Source organism: Lissotriton helveticus, chromosome 4_2, assembly GCF_964261635.1.
Source record: "Lissotriton helveticus chromosome 4_2, aLisHel1.1, whole genome shotgun sequence".
Taxonomy (NCBI): Eukaryota; Metazoa; Chordata; class Amphibia; order Caudata; family Salamandridae; genus Lissotriton; species Lissotriton helveticus.
Genome location: NC_136064.1, coordinates 7882310 through 7901064, shown reverse-complemented (window position 1 = coordinate 7901064; position 18755 = coordinate 7882310). Strand labels below are relative to the sequence as shown.

The window sequence follows — 18755 nt, the reverse complement described above, 5'->3', positions numbered from 1 at the left end:
GGATCTGCAACGCAACATCCGATGTGGAGGGCAAATGTTCCTTTGCAAGACTGTCTCTGGTCTTTTGTAGATTCTGTAAAAGAGTACAATGTTCATCTACGTCAAAGGTTGTGGCGCGAGCCACGCAGTCTAGACCGTCAAGGTCAGGGACGTACATCTTGATGCCAAAGAGCATTTCGTATGGGGTCCGCCCACCCAGAGACCTTCTAGGGAGATTATTAAGAGCACGCTGCACGCCATTGAGGTGGGCCAGCCAGTTTCTGCCAGTGCCTATAACTCGAGCTGTCAAAGATTGCTTTAAATCACGGTTCATTCGCTCCACTACACTATGACCCTCAGGTCTGTAGGGAGACGAAAACTTGACATGGACCCCCATAGAAGTCATGGCATCCTTATACGCCTTAGAGGCGAAAGCCGGACCCTGATCCGAATGGAAGGTACCACAGGCAAAAATCCCTACAAAGACACGCAAATCTCTAATGACAGTCCGTGAATCAGCGCTGCGATGGGGCCAGACCCACACAAAGCGTGTGCATGAATCAACTGCTACTAAGATGTACTTATACGCAGTATCAGAGGAAAAAGGACCGCAGTGATCTAAATAAACACAACCTAGTGGTTTATTAGAAATGTACAACTGTGTCTGTGGCGGACGCGCAGCAGTCGAAGGTTTAATCTGCTGGCAAATGTCACAAAGAAGGACATAATCACGCGTCTGTTTGTACAGTCCCCGCCACCAGAAACGTTGTTGTAATTGAGTTACAGTGGCTGAGACGCCCGCATGCGCAGACGCCACACCTTCATGAGCTGCTGTAATCAAGTCAGCCCTGCGATCTGAGTTGGGAATCAAGCATTCTCCAACATCAGGAATTTTCACAAAAGGAACCTTTTCGGGACTGAAGTGGTATGTGTACTTCGAAGGGAACCCCGTAGGATGTTTACCTCCCTTCTCAGTGGCAGCAATTGCCGCCAAGATATCACTATCAATCTTACTTTTGGACCGCGTAACTGCTGCAACTAAGTATGTAGACACCGCTAATTTCGCTGCTTCATCAGCAAGCGAGTTACCGACAGCGTGAACTCCTAGACGCTGGTGGCCGAGAGTATGAATTACAAAAACAAGCGGCAATCGAGCTTTAAGCTCTGCCACTCGAACCCAGATCATCTTGTGTTTTATTGTGCTACCCTTGGAATCACGAAAATCATTCTGAATCCAAAAGAACAAATTTTCATTGTAAGACTGGACACAGTAGAAAGAATCACTTACAATAAGAGTAGTAACACTAGGATCTGCGTACTCCAACGCTAGTAAGAGAGCACGAAGCTCTGCCAATTGTGCGGTGCAATCACCCAGTGGCAACGTGTGCACTTCCCTGGAGATGAACTCATCGTTCAACATAGCACCGACCACAATGGCGCATGCGGAAACGTAGGCATGTTTAGAGCCATGCGCAACCTGCGCCGAACCATCAGTGTAAATGATACAATGGAAGTCCTCCAAAGGTCGCATAGCTAGAGGAGCAGGATGAACAAACTCATACTGCAAGTACTCTTGCGACCACAACGAGGCATCAAAAATAAACGTGACATCTGTGGACGTCAAGGACGCAGCCCACTGAATCCACCGAGGGTGCAAAGCTTTTGAATTTGGTACACTTGCTTTTGTGACTGCCTCCAAATGAGGACAGGGTGTAACAACCAACATGCGTTTCACCTGTGACAGAGCTCGTTCTTTAAGAATAGCCATCTGCACAGCTGTTAAAACCTTTTCCACAGTGGGAAACCGCATCTCCGCCGAAGTGTACAAGTGTGACTTGTAAGCAATAGGTACTGTGTCCCCTTCATTAAAAGTCAAGTACGTGAAACCCACCGTCCCAGGAATAATTCTTATCACCAGGTTGGTGTGGTTATCACGAGTCAATAAAAATTTAGAAGCGAGCAGATCGGCCTGCAAAGATTGCAAGACGGCTGAGTGCTCAGGCAGCCAGCATGATTTAGAAAAAGTAGGTTGTATCAAAGCATACAAAGGCTTGATACGCTGGGCATAATCCGGAATGTATGTCCTCCCGAAATTTAAAAAACCCAGTAATGACTGTAATTTTTTCAGAGTTGTTGGAGCGCGCAACTGGGCGCATTTTCCCAAGAAGTGAGGAGCCAAACCCCTACCTTCATTGTTGAGCTCATAGCCCAGGAACAACACTGTGTACTCAGCAATGTGCGATTTTGCAAAGTTAAATTTGTAACCCATATCTGCAAAGGTACAAATAATCGAATTTACACGACACAGATGGCCCCAAATTTCGTCGTCTGTGAGATATATGTCATCCACGTACGAGCAAGCATCTGGGTCGATTCTCTCTAAAAGAGAGACTATGCGTGCGGTAAATATACCAGGACTATTCTTATAGCCCATCGGGAGACGCCGGAATTGTTTTTGGACCCCAGCGCACGTAAAACTGGTCCATTGGGAGCTTAAGCTATCCAATCTGTGGGCATAAAAACCGTTGGAAATGTCAAGCGTTGTTTTAAAACGCTTACGCACAAGACTATCCACTAGGGCAGAGCCGTGTGTATTCTGTACTGCACAGTTACGGCAATGCGAGTTCAAATGCCGGTAATCGAATACCAAACGATATGATCCGTCAGGCTTGGTAACAGTAAAAAGAGGATTATTCATCGGTGACACACATGTTTCAATAACTCCTTGATATTCCAATTGTTCAAGGATCTCCGCGACGGAAGCCTTTGCCTCACGCCGAATGGGATATTGAGGTTGAGGCTGCGGCCGAGACCGTAAGGGAATTTCGTGGCTCGGGGACAATTTATCCCAACCACATTGATTACGGTACAGAGCCGGTGCGAGTGCCCGAGCCCACTCTTCTGCAAAATGCTGCGCATGCTCTTTCGAGACAGTGTTCGCGAAACTGGGGAGGATCACCTCCTCCCCTCGCGGCGCCGCGAGCACAAAAGGTGGGGGCCAGTCAGCCTCCGAAAGCAAAATATCATACGTAGAAGACAGATTTTCCCAAAATACCCCTTTTACGGTACGCTGTATGTCACCTTCAATTAACAGGACAATTTCATAAAGTCTTTCAGGGGGAGCAAGTCTCGTATCGGCTGTTTCAATTACAACGTAGACATCAGTGGCTGTCACCCTCAGTAGTTGACGCAGCGCCTCTCTGACTATGGTAATCTCCGCCGCGCTGTCCAGCAAGGTCAGAGCCCACGTCAGATTCCGAAGCCGCGTTCTCACCATCTGTGGCATGTCGATGCGCTGTTAAGGCTGCGACTTTCTTTTTCGCAAACTGCGGTCTTTTCGGCGTAGAATCCGCCTGCTCCGCTGCGCCTTCAATCTGGCGGGGCTGGCCACGTCCCTGTTGGCCACCACGTCCCCTACCGCCTCCTCCACCGCCTCCTCCACCACCGGTTTTCGGGGCCGATGAGTCTTGAAAGGAACGAGGAGCGCGTTGATCAGAAACCTGAAATCGATCTGGTGATTTAATCATCGCGCGATCGCGCAAATCATAAACTTTTTCTGTCGGCGCAGGAACTTGTGTTGCAGGATAAGAATCCTGAGTCTGCTTTTGTTGCTTCCCCTGTGTCTGTTTTTTAGGCCAATTTTGTTTTTTGGACTTGGGTTGGACATCTGTCGCAGCAGACTGTCCTTGTGGTTGTTTTTTCTCCTTGACAGGAAAATATTTCAGACCTCTACTTGTGCGGCCAATCGTTTTATATGCGGCCACAACTATCTTCGCTAACTGTCGGGGTTTATCGGCATCGGGCAGAGCAGCCAAAGCATTCGACACCGGAAGTTCACCGCATCTCCTTTAATATTGGAGAGTATGAGATCGCTTACTATCTCAAACGAACCACACAGGCGCATACCCAATTCAACCGCTGCCTCCGGTCCGTGATCATCCTGAACACGCTTAACGATCTCAGGCAGTGCGGACATAGGCGGGGTGCCGAAACACCTCGTATAAACGGCCGCAAAAGTTTTTCCCCAGCTTTCACAGTCAACGAGCTCAGGAGTTAAATCCTTTGGTAAAGTAATCGTCAACATTTTATGTTTATCAGCAGGAGTAGAATTCGGAAACACAGCCTCCAGTTGGTCAAACTTCTCGGCAAGCCAGAAAGGGAAGTCATCGTTATCAACGGGACGCTGACCAAAAACCGAATTGACCATAACCGGATTGAGCCTTAAACCGCCACGTTCCGTTTGAACGGCCGGACCCCCCGGGGTACCTCCCGGGAGATGTCGACCAATGTATTACACTAATGCACGAATCACGGCAATCGAGACAACGTGTAGTCTACGAATATCCACTAGTGGACAAGCGCCGTGATTCGGGTGCGGGGTGAAGCCACCCAATGCAGGCCAATTTGTACCTGGAATGGATAGTGGACCTAACCTCGCAGCGGACAAAGAGTGGGGTAGGGCGCCATCAAACCAAACGCAATGCTGCCAATGATCAATAGGTATTTCCAGTGCCCTGTACGGTGTGTACTCAGCCGGTACAGGGGATGGAGTGTAGTGGAGGAACACACCAGAATTTGCGTCCACCTCCGGAAATGTGACCCACTAGTAAAACAGCTCGAAAGGGTACGCCGGATCTGCACACACCACCAAAATCACAGCCATGCCTTCCAAAGGGACTTGGTAAGTTTGTAAATGGTTGCGCACCGCAATGCGACTATGCTGCGCAATGGCCACAGCCATGATATCACCGGTTGCGCACCGCAATGCGACTATGCTGCGCAATGGCCACAGCCATGATATCACCGGAACTACTGAATAACAAAGAACATTTTGTAGCACAACTGGGTAGTAAGTCAAAGAAACTGTTTTAGATAGATTCAAGCTTGAAAAAGACCTATTTAAAAAAATAGGCAGGTTTCACCGACACTACCGTTTTCCGGAAACGATAGTGAAGGGGTTAAGGTTTGAACGATATAGTACTCGAGTGCCATGATATAAGACCACCAACGTATGGGCGCCATGTAGCAGGGTTTCTGTTCTCCCACAGAACTGTGCACAGAGGATTGGAACCTCAGCGAATTAGGGTGACCCAAAACTCACCTTAGTACCCAACAAACCCCTTACCGAGCTAGCTACAGTGTCTCATTGGTCATAATAAACTCCCAATGTTTAGACAAACCAGAACATGAGCTTACAATACCTCAGGTTACGTGGAACACATGAGCACTATTTTGTTATACTATCATTACAAACCAGAACATGGAATAAATAAGAACACGTGAGCATTTGAAATGTTTATTTACTAATGCCGTCTTCTCAGGCGCAGTATCTTAGATAATACAAGTAAACATATTATCAGAAGCAAAGTTACCAGCATAGTTACTAGTCCAAGAAAGCGAACGGTGACAGCATTTTAACATGCTGTAAATGAATAAGGGTTAACAACACTTATTTCTCACCCTCCCTAACACGCATATTATATTAATAGCTAAGAAGGTCTCTTTGGGTTGAATTAGGGCGGGCCCATACCTCAGGATCCTAGAATGAAGAGATCACATCAGCATACACCAGCTCTCTCTGCATGCGAACAGCATCAAGTGTGTTTGTGTGCTTCAAGCAAAGCCATATAAAACCCGCCTAAAGCCCATAGTTGGCAGAAGCTGCACTTATGTTATGTCTAGGAAGGCGCGAAGATCAGACCTCATAACAATTCTGTATCGTGTTATTCCTGAAGCGTCAGCACTCTCTGTACAGACATAGTTTATTAAGCAAAGCTGATATCAGAGTAATAACATATTATTCTCATGTAAACCACAACGAACTACTAGGTTGAAAGCTAAATCAACAATGAAGTGTCGTGTGCAGAAACAGCAAAAGGAAAAAATGGCGTTTAAACATGTAATGAGCCTATGCTAACTTAACGCATTATAAAGATATACAGTAGCTATATGACACCTCATTCCCACAAATTACTTCAAACAGGCAGTTCAATCTCTAGTAATTCCCAGAATTGACTATGGGAGTGTCGCACTCTGTGGTCTACCCAAATCAACAACCGCTCCTCTCAGAGCCTCTATCAATACAGCCGCTAGACTCGTCACAGGCACCAAACGCAACTGCTATATCTCCCCTGACCTTCAGGCCCTCAACTGGCTACCTTTTGAGGCCAGAATCCAGTTAAAAATCGCCTGTATGACACATAAGGCACTTCATCACAAAACCCCGAGATACCTAGCGGAGAAACTCATTCTTTCAGGCGGCAACAGGTCTACCAGGAGCTCCAACAATCTTCTTCTGAAACCTCATCGCTTCTCCAAGAAAAAAACATACAATCGTACCTTCTCAGGAATGGCACCCAGGATTTGGAACGCTCTACCCCCAGAAACGACACTAACCCATCTATGACCTATTTAAAAAAAGAAGTGAAATCAATTCTCATGGCCAAATTCACTTGAACTTGTCCTATACATTACTGTAGCGATGTACTAATCTTTAATTGTTTCCATTGCTTACTGTATTCATATATGCCACTGTATCTATATTTATATGTGTTTATATACCATTACCTATACTTGATCTGTAAAGCGCTCTGATACCCGCAAGGGTCTTGTTCGCGCTATACAAAACTGCCAAAATAAAAATAAATAAAATAAATTGGTCTACATATTTTTTCAAATCCCACCCACTATGCCTCGCCTAGCTAACCTCCATATCTGGAAAGTAAGGAAATACGAGCATAGAGGATACTGGCAGGCATCTGCCCAGGATCACACAATTTGTGTGAAGTCAGGAGTAGAACTTCGGATGTATATCAGCAATTTAATTAGACGGCTTATGGCCATATCGTCTCACTCGGCTTGTTCAAGCTACATAAATGCTTGGCTATGAAATTCAATGCTACGGAGCCCATACTCCACATTGCCCTTTAAAATGCATACCCTAAGGCCCATAGGAAGAAGTCGTTTTAACGACCTATGACAATATTCCATATCAAATGTAGTCTATGCGCTAAGCTACTTATAGAGGTAACAACAACACATTTTCCACAGATATATATTAATTATGGACTTTCTAATGAGTATTCTATTGACATTTGCCATATAACAAAAAGTGCATTTGTTTCAATAATTAAAATAAAAAGATAGCAGTTAAGGTCTGGTAAGGACCCACAACCAATACTATAAAAGTTATCAGCGCTTTAAACATTTTTAAGTGGGTGAAGGTGAAGGGGGCATGTTGAAAACATCTTCTTTGTGATGAAAAAATTAATGGGAAGGTAGTTGTAACAGTTCATATCGTAGACGGCGGGCAGGGTACGCACGATGCTCGCTGTGTGGTAGTGCCATCCTGCCAGGCAGCTCCCAAGAGGGGTCTAGGGGCAGCAAAGTGCACCTCACATGAAGGTCAATTGCTCTGGTGGAGCAGTCAGCAGCTGCTGCCAAGCCAGAAGCACCGAGGGCAGGCATGCAAGGGGAGGAGGGGGGGCCGGGGCGGGGCCAGCGGCTGCCAACCTGCAGTAGGGCAACAAAAACATGCAGTGCACGTTTATCGGAGCCTCGACCCAGACTACAGGAACATTGAGGGGAGTCTGGAACAAGGGCAGGAGTGCAGAAGTCACTCTGTATGACTAAGAGCCCCTGTGGGCTAGGGGTTCTAGAACTACCGGACTCTAGAAGTGGACAGTGTGGTAGGAGCTTGTGGGGCAGGCACTCAGTGGGGGAAGGACCTGGAGCATCCAAGCAGTGTGTGCAGGTCTGTGGGCAGAGTGACAGCAGTGTCGGGCAAGCACCTGTGAGGTAGGATCCCATAGTAGGTAGGACCACAGGACTCTTGAAAAGATTGAGAGACAGCGGTCCAGAAACAGGATTATACAGGACCTGAGGTCATTGCAGGAACCCCGGGCACGAGGACAGCGTCTGTGGGCAAGTGCCTCTGGGATAGGCCCAGCAGTAGGACTGCAGCACTGTGGCATGCCTTGGGCACAGACTGTAAGCCCTTGCGAGGTAGGGGTCTGGGAGTAGGACCACGGGACTCTTGGAGGGGATGGGAGACAGAAACATATTAGGGTAGGAGCGAGAAAACAGTATGGCAGAGGTCTTGGGTGGTGGCGGGAACTCTGGAAGGACTCGAGGAGTCATGTCCCCAGCAGTGTGTGGGGGGATGTGTCTTCTCCACAGGAGCATAGACAATTAGCTGCTTCATTCCAGGTTTTTGATTTGCGTTGTGGGACTTGTAGTCCTCTTTATTCTATTCTAAAACAGAAGGATAATCCCATAATGCAAAGTTAAAAACCTGGTTAGGAGCAGTCCATCACTGGAGAGTGGGATGGCGCGAGAGAGCATCACAATGGAGACGAGGTGGACAGCCATGTGGAAGCAGGCTTTGCCACCGGCAGCTCTCTTCAAGCGAGGAAAGAAATAATTAACAAATGTCGCTGCCATACTAACTCCAATGCTGAGTAGGAGAGAGGCTGTGGTGTAACCTCCAGAGCGCCCAACTTTGGAACTGGAGAACCGGGTCTGAGTCTCAGCGTCGGTAAAACTGTGCCTTTCAAAAAGAAAAAAATAGAATGTAAATACATAACGATCATCACTAAAACAATAGCGAAAGGAAACAAAATGAGGAAGGCCAATAAGCATGTCAAGCAAAGCATTTACACTTTAGGGAGTTATGAAAGCCGTCCGATAAGTGCATGAACTGTGTATTTAAAAACTAAAAATGTCACTGCAAATAACAAGCTGATAAAGCTGACTCAACAATCCGTAGCTGAGCATGAGCTGATGCAAGCAAAAATAAAAAAAGGTTACTCACAAAGTGTAATAAATAGCACGAAGAGTAAGAACACATGTAACAAGGGCAGTCATGGCAGGTTGCAAAAGTACAAAAGAAGGAACTAATAAGCATACTAACCAAACAAAGCAGGCATTTACAAAGGACAGTAAAAGGAACCAATAAAAAAGTTGGGCGGTGCTTGAAGCCCATTTTATAGATACAGCATGTCGAAAAGATACAGCGTGCATGCACTGCTTAGGAAAGACCTAAAAATAATATTGGCACATGCTCTAAAGCTAACCCTGCCAATTACCCTGACTGCACTCTTACCTCTTACACTTAGACTTTAATGATGCTATCCCTGTGCCTCAATCTATTCCCAGTGGGGACCCTAAATTTAACCTTTAAGTTCGCTAATCCTAAACCAAGAATTAATCCTTAAAAGTAATCCTCGATTATGAGTGCTGCATAAAAATAACGTTGTTGCTTGCCCTTGAATTATCGCACAAAGAGTTCTAGGTAGATCCTGACAGGGATCACATGTTTCGGGGCACTAACATTGAAATCTCTTGTTTCCACACTGATTCTGCATGTTTTCTCCTGGACCTTCAAACAGATAGATGGTAACTCCTGTTATGAGGCCCAAGCCAGAACTGATGTCTGTGTTATCCTAACAGTGCTCCTTAATCTGACTGTATCTCAAATCCGTATTCTAGACCCTAACCCCGCCATTGTCAATGTACAGTTTAACATGGCGCGGTATGTAGATGAAGGTGTGTTCCCTGCCATTTAGTGGTTTATACACATCTACATCAATACAGTATACTGCATGTGGCTTTGTTTTGTTACCAGCTGTATTAATAATGGCCATTAGTGATGAAACGTTAGGTGTATTTCCTCTCTGCAGGTTGTTAATCGTGAAGTTTTTCTTTGTGTCTTTGATGGATGACTCGGAAATGAATAAATGACTTTCTGTATTGAAGCTGTTTCACATCTTTCGCTGCATGGTTCACTCTAGGTGCCAGGGCCCCATGAATGTTTTCACTTTCAGGCACAGGATGCATGGGTTCACTCTATGCGCCAGGGCCCCATAAATGCAACCGCCTGCAGACACAGGATTCATGGGTTCACTCTATGCGCCAGGGCCTGAATAATCTATTCACTTGCAGTCAGAGTGCATGGGTTCACTCTGTGCCTGGGCCTGAATAATGGATTGACTTTCAGACACAAGATGTCAAATTCAGACCACTGATGAATTCACCTGTATCAACCGAAGATGCATGTGTTTGTTATAAGCGCCAGGGCCTGATGTATGTGTTCACCTGCAGATAAGGAGGCAAGGGCTCATTCTGTGTGCCTCAGCCCCATGAATGTTTTCACTTTCAGGCACAGAATGCATGGGTTCACTCTATGTGCCTGAATAATGGATTGACTTGCAGACACAGGATGCATGGGTTCACTCTAGGCGCCAGGGCCCCATGAATGTTTTCACTTTCAGGCACAGGATGCATGGGTTCACTCTGTGCCAGGGCCCCATGAATGCACCCGCCTGCAGACACAGGATTCATGGGTTCACTCTATGCGCCAGGGCCTGAATAATATATTCACTTGCAGGCACAGAATGCGTGGGTTCACTCTATGTGCCTGGGCCTGAATAATGGATTGACTTGCAGACACAGGATGCATGGGTTCACTCTAGGCGCCAGGGCCCCATGAATGTTTTCACTTTCAGGCACAGGATGCATGGGTTCACTCTGTGCCTGGGCCCCATGAATGCACCCGCCTGCAGACACAGGATTCATGGGTTCACTCTATGCGCCAGGGCCTGAATAATATATTCACTTGCAGGCACAGAATGCATGGGTTCACTCTATGTGCCTGGGCCTGAATAATGGATTGACTTGCAGACACAGGATGCATGGGTTCACTCTAGGCGCCAGGGCCCCATGAATGTTTTCACTTTCAGGCACAGGATGCATGGGTTCACTCTGTGCCTGGGCCTGAATAATGGATTGACTTGCAGACACAGGATGCCTGGGTTCACTCTAGGCGCCAGGGCCCCATGAATGTTTTCACTTTCAGGCACAGGATGCATGGGTTCACTCTATGCGCCAGGGCACAATAAATGCAACCACCTGCAGACACAGGATTCATGGGTTCACTCTATGCGCCAGGGCCTGAATAATATATTCACTTGCAGGCACAGAATGCATGGGTTCACTCTATGTGCCTGGGCCTGAATAATGGATTGACTTGCAGACACAGGATGCATGGGTTCACTCTAGGCGCCAGGGCCCCATGAATGTTTTCACTTTCAGGCACAGGATGCATGGGTTCACTCTGCGCCAGGGCCCCATGAATGCACCCGCCTGCAGACACAGGATTCATGGGTTCACTCTATGCGCCAGGGCCTGAATAATATATTCACTTGCAGGCACAGAATGCGTGGGTTCACTCTATGTGCCTGGGCCTGAATAATGGATTGACTTGCAGACACAGGATGCATGGGTTCACTCTAGGCGCCAGGGCCCCATGAATGTTTTCACTTTCAGGCACAGGATGCATGGGTTCACTCTGTGCCTGGGCCCCATGAATGCACCCGCCTGCAGACACAGGATTCATGGGTTCACTCTATGCGCCAGGGCCTGAATAATATATTCACTTGCAGGCACAGAATGCATGGGTTCACTCTATGTGCCTGGGCCTGAATAATGGATTGACTTGCAGACACAGGATGCATGGGTTCACTCTAGGCGCCAGGGCCCCATGAATGTTTTCACTTTCAGGCACAGGATGCATGGGTTCACTCTGTGCCTGGGCCTGAATAATGGATTGACTTGCAGACACAGGATGCATGGGTTCACTCTAGGCGCCAGGGCCCCATGAATGTTTTCACTTTCAGGCACAGGATGCATGGGTTCACTCTATGCGCCAGGGCCCCATAAATGCAACCGCCTGCAGACACAGGATTCATGGGTTCACTCTATGCGCCAGGGCCTGAATAATCTATTCACTTGCAGTCAGAGTGCATGGGTTCACTCTGTGCCAGGGCCTGAATAATATATTCACTTGCAGGCACAGAATGCATGGGTTCACTCTATGTGCCTGGGCCTGAATAATGGATTGACTTGCAGACACAGGATGCATGGGTTCACTCTAGGCGCCAGGGCCCCATGAATGTTTTCACTTTCAGGCACAGGATGCATGGGTTCACTCTATGCGCCAGGGCCCCATGAATGCACCCGCCTGCAGACACAGGATTCATGGGTTCACTCTATGCGCCAGGGCCTGAATAATACATTCACTTGCAGGCACAGAATACATGGGTTCACTCTATGTGCCTGGACCTGAATAATGGATTGACTTGCAGACACAGGATGCATGGGTTCACACTAGGCGCCAGGGCCCCATGAATGTTTTCACTTTCAGGCACAGGATGCATGGGTTCACTCTGCGCCAGGGCCCCATAAATGCAACCGCCTGCAGACACAGGATTCATGGGTTCACTCTATGCGCCAGGGCCTGAATAATCTATTCACTTGCAGTCAGAGTGCATGGGTTCACTCTGTGCCTGGGCCTGAATAATGGATTGACTTTCAGACACAGGATGCATTGGTTTACTCTAGGCACCAGGGCCGCTTGAATGTTTTCATTTTCAGGCACAGGATGCATGGGTTCACTCTATGCGCCAGGGCCCCATAAATGCACCTGCCTGCAGACACAGGATTAATGGGTTCACTCTATGCGCCAGGGCCCCATGAATGTATTCACTTGCAGGCACAGAATGCATGGTTTCACTCTATGCGCCTGGGCCTGAATAATGGATGCACTTGCAGGCACAGAGTGCATTGGTTCACTCTATGCGTCAGGGCCCCATGAATGTATTCACTTGTAGGCACAGGATGCACGTGTTCACTCTATGCGTCAGGGCCTCATGAATGTATTCACTTGCAGGCACAGGATGCATGGGTTCACTCTATGCGCCAGGGCCTGAATAATGGATTCATTTGCAGGCACACTATGCATGGGTTCACTCTATGCGCCAGTGCCCCATGAATGTACCCGCCTGCCGACACAGGATTCATGGGTTCACTATATGCGCCAGGGCCTGAATAATATATTTACTTGCAGACACAGAATGCATGGGTTCGCTCGATGTGCCTGGGCCTTAATAATAGATTCACTTGCAGACACAGGATGCATGGGTTCACTCTATGCGCCAGGGCCTGAATAATGGATTCACTTGCAGGCACAGGGTGCATGGGTTCACTCTATGCGCCAGGGCTCCACGAATGCACCCACCTGCAGACACAGATTGCATGGGTTCACTCTATGCACCTGGCCTGAATAATGGATTCACTTGCAGACACAGGATGCATGGGGTCACTATAGGCGCCAGGGCCCCATGAATGTTTTCACTTGCAGGCACAGAATGAATGGGTTCACTCTATGCGCCTGGGCCTGAATAATGGATTCACTTGCAGACACAGGATGCATGGGTTCACTCTATGCACCAGGGCCCCATGAATGTATTCCCTTGCGGGCACAGGATGCATGGGTTCACTCTATGCACCAGGGCCCCATGAATGTATTCACTTGCAGGCATAGGATGCATGGGTTCACTCTATGCACCAGGGCCCCATGAATGTATTCACTTGCAGGCACAGGATACATGGGTTCACTCTATGCACCAGGGCCCCATGAATGTATTCACTTGCAGGCACAGGATGCATGGGTTCACTCTATGCGTCAAGGCCCCATGAATGTATTCACTTGCAGGCACAGGATTCATGGGTTCCCTCTATGCGCCAGGGCTCCACGAATGCACCAACTTGCAGACACAGGATTCATGGGTACACTCTATGCGCCAGGGCCCCATGAATGTATTCACTTTCAGGCACAGATTGCATGGGGTCACTCTATGCACCAGGGCCCCATGAATGTATTCCCTTGCGGGCACAGGATGCATGGGTTCACTCTATGCACCAGGGCCCCATGAATGTATTCACTTGCAGGCATAGGATGCATGGGTTCACTCTATGCACCAGGGCCCCATGAATGTATTCACTTGCAGGCACAGGATACATGGGTTCACTCTATGCACCAGGGCCCCATGAATGTATTCACTTGCAGGCACAGGATGCATGGGTTCACTCTATGCGTCAAGGCCCCATGAATGTATTCACTTGCAGGCACAGGATTCATGGGTTCCCTCTATGCGCCAGGGCTCCACGAATGCACCAACTTGCAGACACAGGATTCATGGGTTCACTCTATGCGCCAGGGCCCCATGAATGTTTTCACTTTCAGGCACAGATTGCATGGGTTCACTCTATGCACCTGGCCTGAATAATGGATTCACTTGCAGACACAGGATGCATGGGGTCACTATAGGCGCCAGGGCCCCATGAATGTTTTCACTTGCAGGCACAGAATGAATGGGTTCACTCTATGCGCCTGGGCCTGAATAATGGATTCACTTGCAGACACAGGATGCATGGGTTCACTCTATGCACCAGGGCCCCATGAATGTATTCCCTTGCGGGCACAGGATGCATGGGTTCACTCTATGCACCAGGGCCCCATGAATGTATTCACTTGCAGGCACAGGATGCATGGGTTCACTCTATGCGCCAGGGCCCCATGAATGTATTCACTTTCAGGCACAGATTGCATGGGTTCACTCTATGCACCTGGCCTGAATAATGGATTCACTTGCAGACACAGGATGCATGGGGTCACTATAGGCGCCAGGGCCCCATGAATGTTTTCACTTGCAGGCACAGAATGAATGGGTTCACTCTATGCGCCTGGGCCTGAATAATGGATTCACTTGCAGACACAGGATGCATGGGTTCACTCTATGCACCAGGGCCCCATGAATGTATTCCCTTGCGGGCACAGGATGCATGGGTTCACTCTATGCGCCAGGGCCCCATGAATGTATTCACTTTCAGGCACAGGATTCATGGGTTCACTCTATGCACCAGGGCCCCATGAATGTATTCACTTGCAGGCACAGGATGCATGGGTTCACTCTATGCGTCAAGGCCCCATGAATGTATTTACTTGCAGGCACAGGATTCATGGGTTCCCTCTCTGCGCCAGGGCTCCACGAATGCACCAACTTGCAGACACAGGATTCATGGGTTCACTCTATGCGCCAGGGCCCCATGAATGTATTCACTTTCAGGCACAGAATGCATGGGGTCACTCTATGTGCCAGGGCCTGAATAATGGATTCACTTGCAGGCACAGGATGCATAGGTTCACTCTAGGCGCCAGGGCCCCATGAATGTTTTCATTTTCAGGCAAAGGATGCATGGGTTCACTCTATGCGCCAGGGCCCCATAAATGCAACCGCCTGCAGACACAGGATTCATGGGTTCACTCTATGCGCCAGGGCCCCATGAATGTATTCACTTTCAGGCACAGGATTCATGGGTTCACTCTATGCACCAGGGCCCCATGAATGTATTCACTTGCAGGCACAGGATGCATGGGTTCACTCTATGCGTCAAGGCCCCATGAATGTATTCACTTGCAGGCACAGGATTCATGGGTTCCCTCTATGCGCCAGGGCTCCACGAATGCACCAACTTGCAGACACAGGATTCATGGGTTCACTCTATGCGCCAGGGCCCCATGAATGTATTCACTTTCAGGCACAGAATGCATGGGGTCACTCTATGTGCCAGGGCCTGAATAATGGATTCACTTGCAGGCACAGGATGCATAGGTTCACTCTAGGCGCCAGGGCCCCATGAATGCACCCACCTGCAGACACAGACACACTATGCACCAGGGCCTCATGAATGCACCCACCTGCAGACACAGGATTCATGGGGCCACTGTATGCGCCAGGGCCTGATGAATGTATTCACCTGCTGGAACTGATGATGGTATTCATTTGGGGCACTGGGCCCGATTACCTGGGTTTCCTGCATGCACAGTGATCAAAGGAATGTATTCAGATTCAATTTGAAGGAGCAGGACTAAGTTTGTGGCTACGTGTGATCTGAATAGTGGATTGAATGGAAAACCGAATAATTTGATTTTTCTGCCATCTGTGTTGGGAGAAGGTCTTATGGCTGGCGGGGCGTTTGTAGGTCATGGCTGTGGAATGTGGTAAAAGCAGACAGTGTGCTGGTATTGTTGAACTTAGCGTGTGTGAGGGAGATGGTGTTGCGCAGAATCCAAAAAGTGTACGAAAACAGACCATTTTTGTTTGGAGCATCTATAAATTGGGTTACGTCTGTCGATGCGGTCTGGATGTAAGAGTGGTGAAGCTGCTGCTGCTGTTGTATATAGGTTTGCACTTTGTGAATTTAAAGGCGCTTAAAGGTTGTGATTTTAAGTGGGTGTATTCTACCAGTGCTGTCATCTATTCTTGTGGGAGAATTTAGGATGCACGGTGCCCGTTAACAACCAATTAAAGTTGCTGAGGAGGAAGAGAACGTCTCTCTGGTGTGGCCCATCTTTTGATACAACCCCTTTTCTCTTGCAGGCTGCAGTCTGTCGGTGTAGCCAGCCTCTTGCTGGGTTCAGCGCTCGTTGTGTGGAGGATGAACAGATGCTGCAAGCCATCAGCAGTGCCAACCCGGGGAGCCCTTTCATGTATGTTGTAGACACAAGGCCAAAGGTAAGAGCTGCTCACAGATATGACTGGCACTAATTTACATTACAGTACCAGGACTTTGAGGGATAGGGACACCTTGCAATAAAATATGCAAACATTGTAAAGGTGGAAGAGCCGAACCGGGAAGGCTGTGGGCGGCAGATGCGATGTGTATTTGTCTTCTTTTCATATGAGGGATGGCAGCAGGACATCGTGTATTTGCCTTTATGAAAAATGAAATAAAAACCTCTGGGCGTATAGTGAGGGTGGCTACTGGGAGGTGGGAAAGCAAAGGTGGCAGTACTCGGGTAGTATTTGCCGGATACTAAAGCTGGTAGGGCAGGACGGTTGGTACTCTTTTTTTTATTTTTATTTGTTTAATTTAATTTTTTTTAATTCACAATCAGTAAGGACAGAGGAAGGACTGGTCCTAAAGAGGAATGGAGCGTATCAGGACTCCTGGTATTTATTTTTAAAGCCTGGGTGGCTGAGAGTAGGCGTAAGCGTAGCGTCGGGACACTCAATGAAGTAGCCGTGCATTTTAGAATTCCTATTTCTTTCATTCATTAGGTATGAATGGGATTCATATTTATATGTGATGCACTGTTTTACTAATGCATGCCATGCATGTTTATTTCGGTGTACTCTTTTCTCTTATTGAGGAATGACAGGCACGTTTTTTTGTGGTACTCTTTTAACGGTGAATGGCATGCATGTTTGTTCACAGTGCACTTTTAAAAAAAAAATCTTTTTATTAACAAACCAAAAATAAGACATCCGGTGACATACCACTCTAGTGTTTGACATAGATACATTTCCATACTACAAAATAGTACACACAGAATTGAATTAGGGATCTCAGGGACTCACGTGCTGCCACTTCTTCTGGAGCAACTGGAGGAGTACAAATATCCCCACGGTAGCTATTCCAGGCGCCCCAAGCCTTCCCCCACTTCGCAGGGCAACCTCTGGCAACATATACCGATCTCTCCCTGTACATGCACCAATCCAAGTCTTCCATCCACCTCTCGACCAGGGGCGGTTGGCTAGCACCGCACAGCTGAGCAATATTACGTTTGGCGATCATACACGCCAGAGTCACCCACTGCCACCCAAATGTATTCAAATCCGTAGGCTCCCAGACGTTGAGGATACACCTTCGAGCTTCCAGTATTATCTCCACCCCTAGCACCTCTCGCATCTTGTCATGAATATTGCCCCAATTTTGCTGTATTTCTGCACAGTGCCACAAAATATGCAGAAGAGTTCCAAGCTCCCCACACGACACCCCCCCGTCTCCGCCCGACCCAGGTGCACCAGCCGGGGACCCGTAACATATGACCTGTGAAGAATGTTTAATTGCACGAGTCTGAGTTTCATTTGAATTGCCACCACCTTTGGGGAGGAAAATGCCTCCCTCCAGTCTTCATCGTCTAGTTCCAAACCATCCCTGCCCTATTGTGCCCTAATGGTTGCCAGCGGGTCCCCCATATTGTTCATGAGTTTCTTATAGATTAATGAAATGGTCTTTTCCGGGAGGTGACCACCTAACACTCGATCTTCTACGGGTGAGGCATCTGGAAGCGCGGCACCTCTGGGAACATGTGTGAGTAGTGCATGTCTGACCTGGAGATATCGATATTACACATGCTCATGTAGATGATACTCATCTTGGAGGGCCCCGAATGAGAGAACTGTGTCCTCTCTCCAAATATCTCCGATCTGCGAGATCCCGATAAGATCCCATTTGTCAAATCCCTTTGTTTTCCATAGACTGCCCAGCTTCTCCGAGTTCCATTGTAGTGTAGTTCCTATATTCCCAATAGGCTCTGCGCATTGGAATAATATAAACAGCAGTGTAGACGTAGGACTGAGGTCGACTAGGTCTCTACTGACTATATTAGACTTAATTAGTCTTGCCAGCTAGCTCAGAGGTCACTAGAAACTTTCTCGAATGTTCAAGAAGGAGTTAACTTTCCTGATTAGACAAGAAGGGATTAGTTTCTGACAACCATAAAACATGACAACTTTGCTCCCCCAGAATAAGAGTGTATCTCTAGAGTCGTGTGAAAACAATAGACAGCTATTTTACTCAGTCAATCGTGCATACTTAGTTTCACCAGAGTGCAGAGAATAGAGAGACGGGCGTTTTCAATAAAAGGTGTTATTTATTGAGCAGTCTTCTTTCTCATGCAAGAGAAATGAATTGCCACAATTGCAATACTTAACATGAAGTAAAGTGCGTACAGTAAAAGGAGTATTATGAAATAATACTGTAAAAGCATTGATATGGTTTCTTAGCCATATGATACTTTAAAATGGATAAAATACATACATACATACATTGACTAATGTACTCAACTGGTGCTTCTAAATACTCCTACC

At 47.6% G+C, this 18755-nt stretch overlaps 1 protein-coding gene across 3 annotated transcripts in view; it reads left to right on the top strand.

Moving 5' to 3' along the window:
- The window catches only part of MTMR8 (myotubularin related protein 8), a 511753-nt gene that overhangs the window by 222306 nt on the left and 270692 nt on the right, over nucleotides 1-18755 (top strand). For all 3 annotated transcript variants that reach the window (XM_078640107.1, XM_078640110.1, XM_078640108.1), the window contains one exon: nucleotides 16260-16394. In XM_078640107.1, the coding sequence (XP_078496233.1) occupies nucleotides 16260-16394 (135 nt within the window). The remainder of the gene's footprint in view (nucleotides 1-16259; nucleotides 16395-18755) is intronic.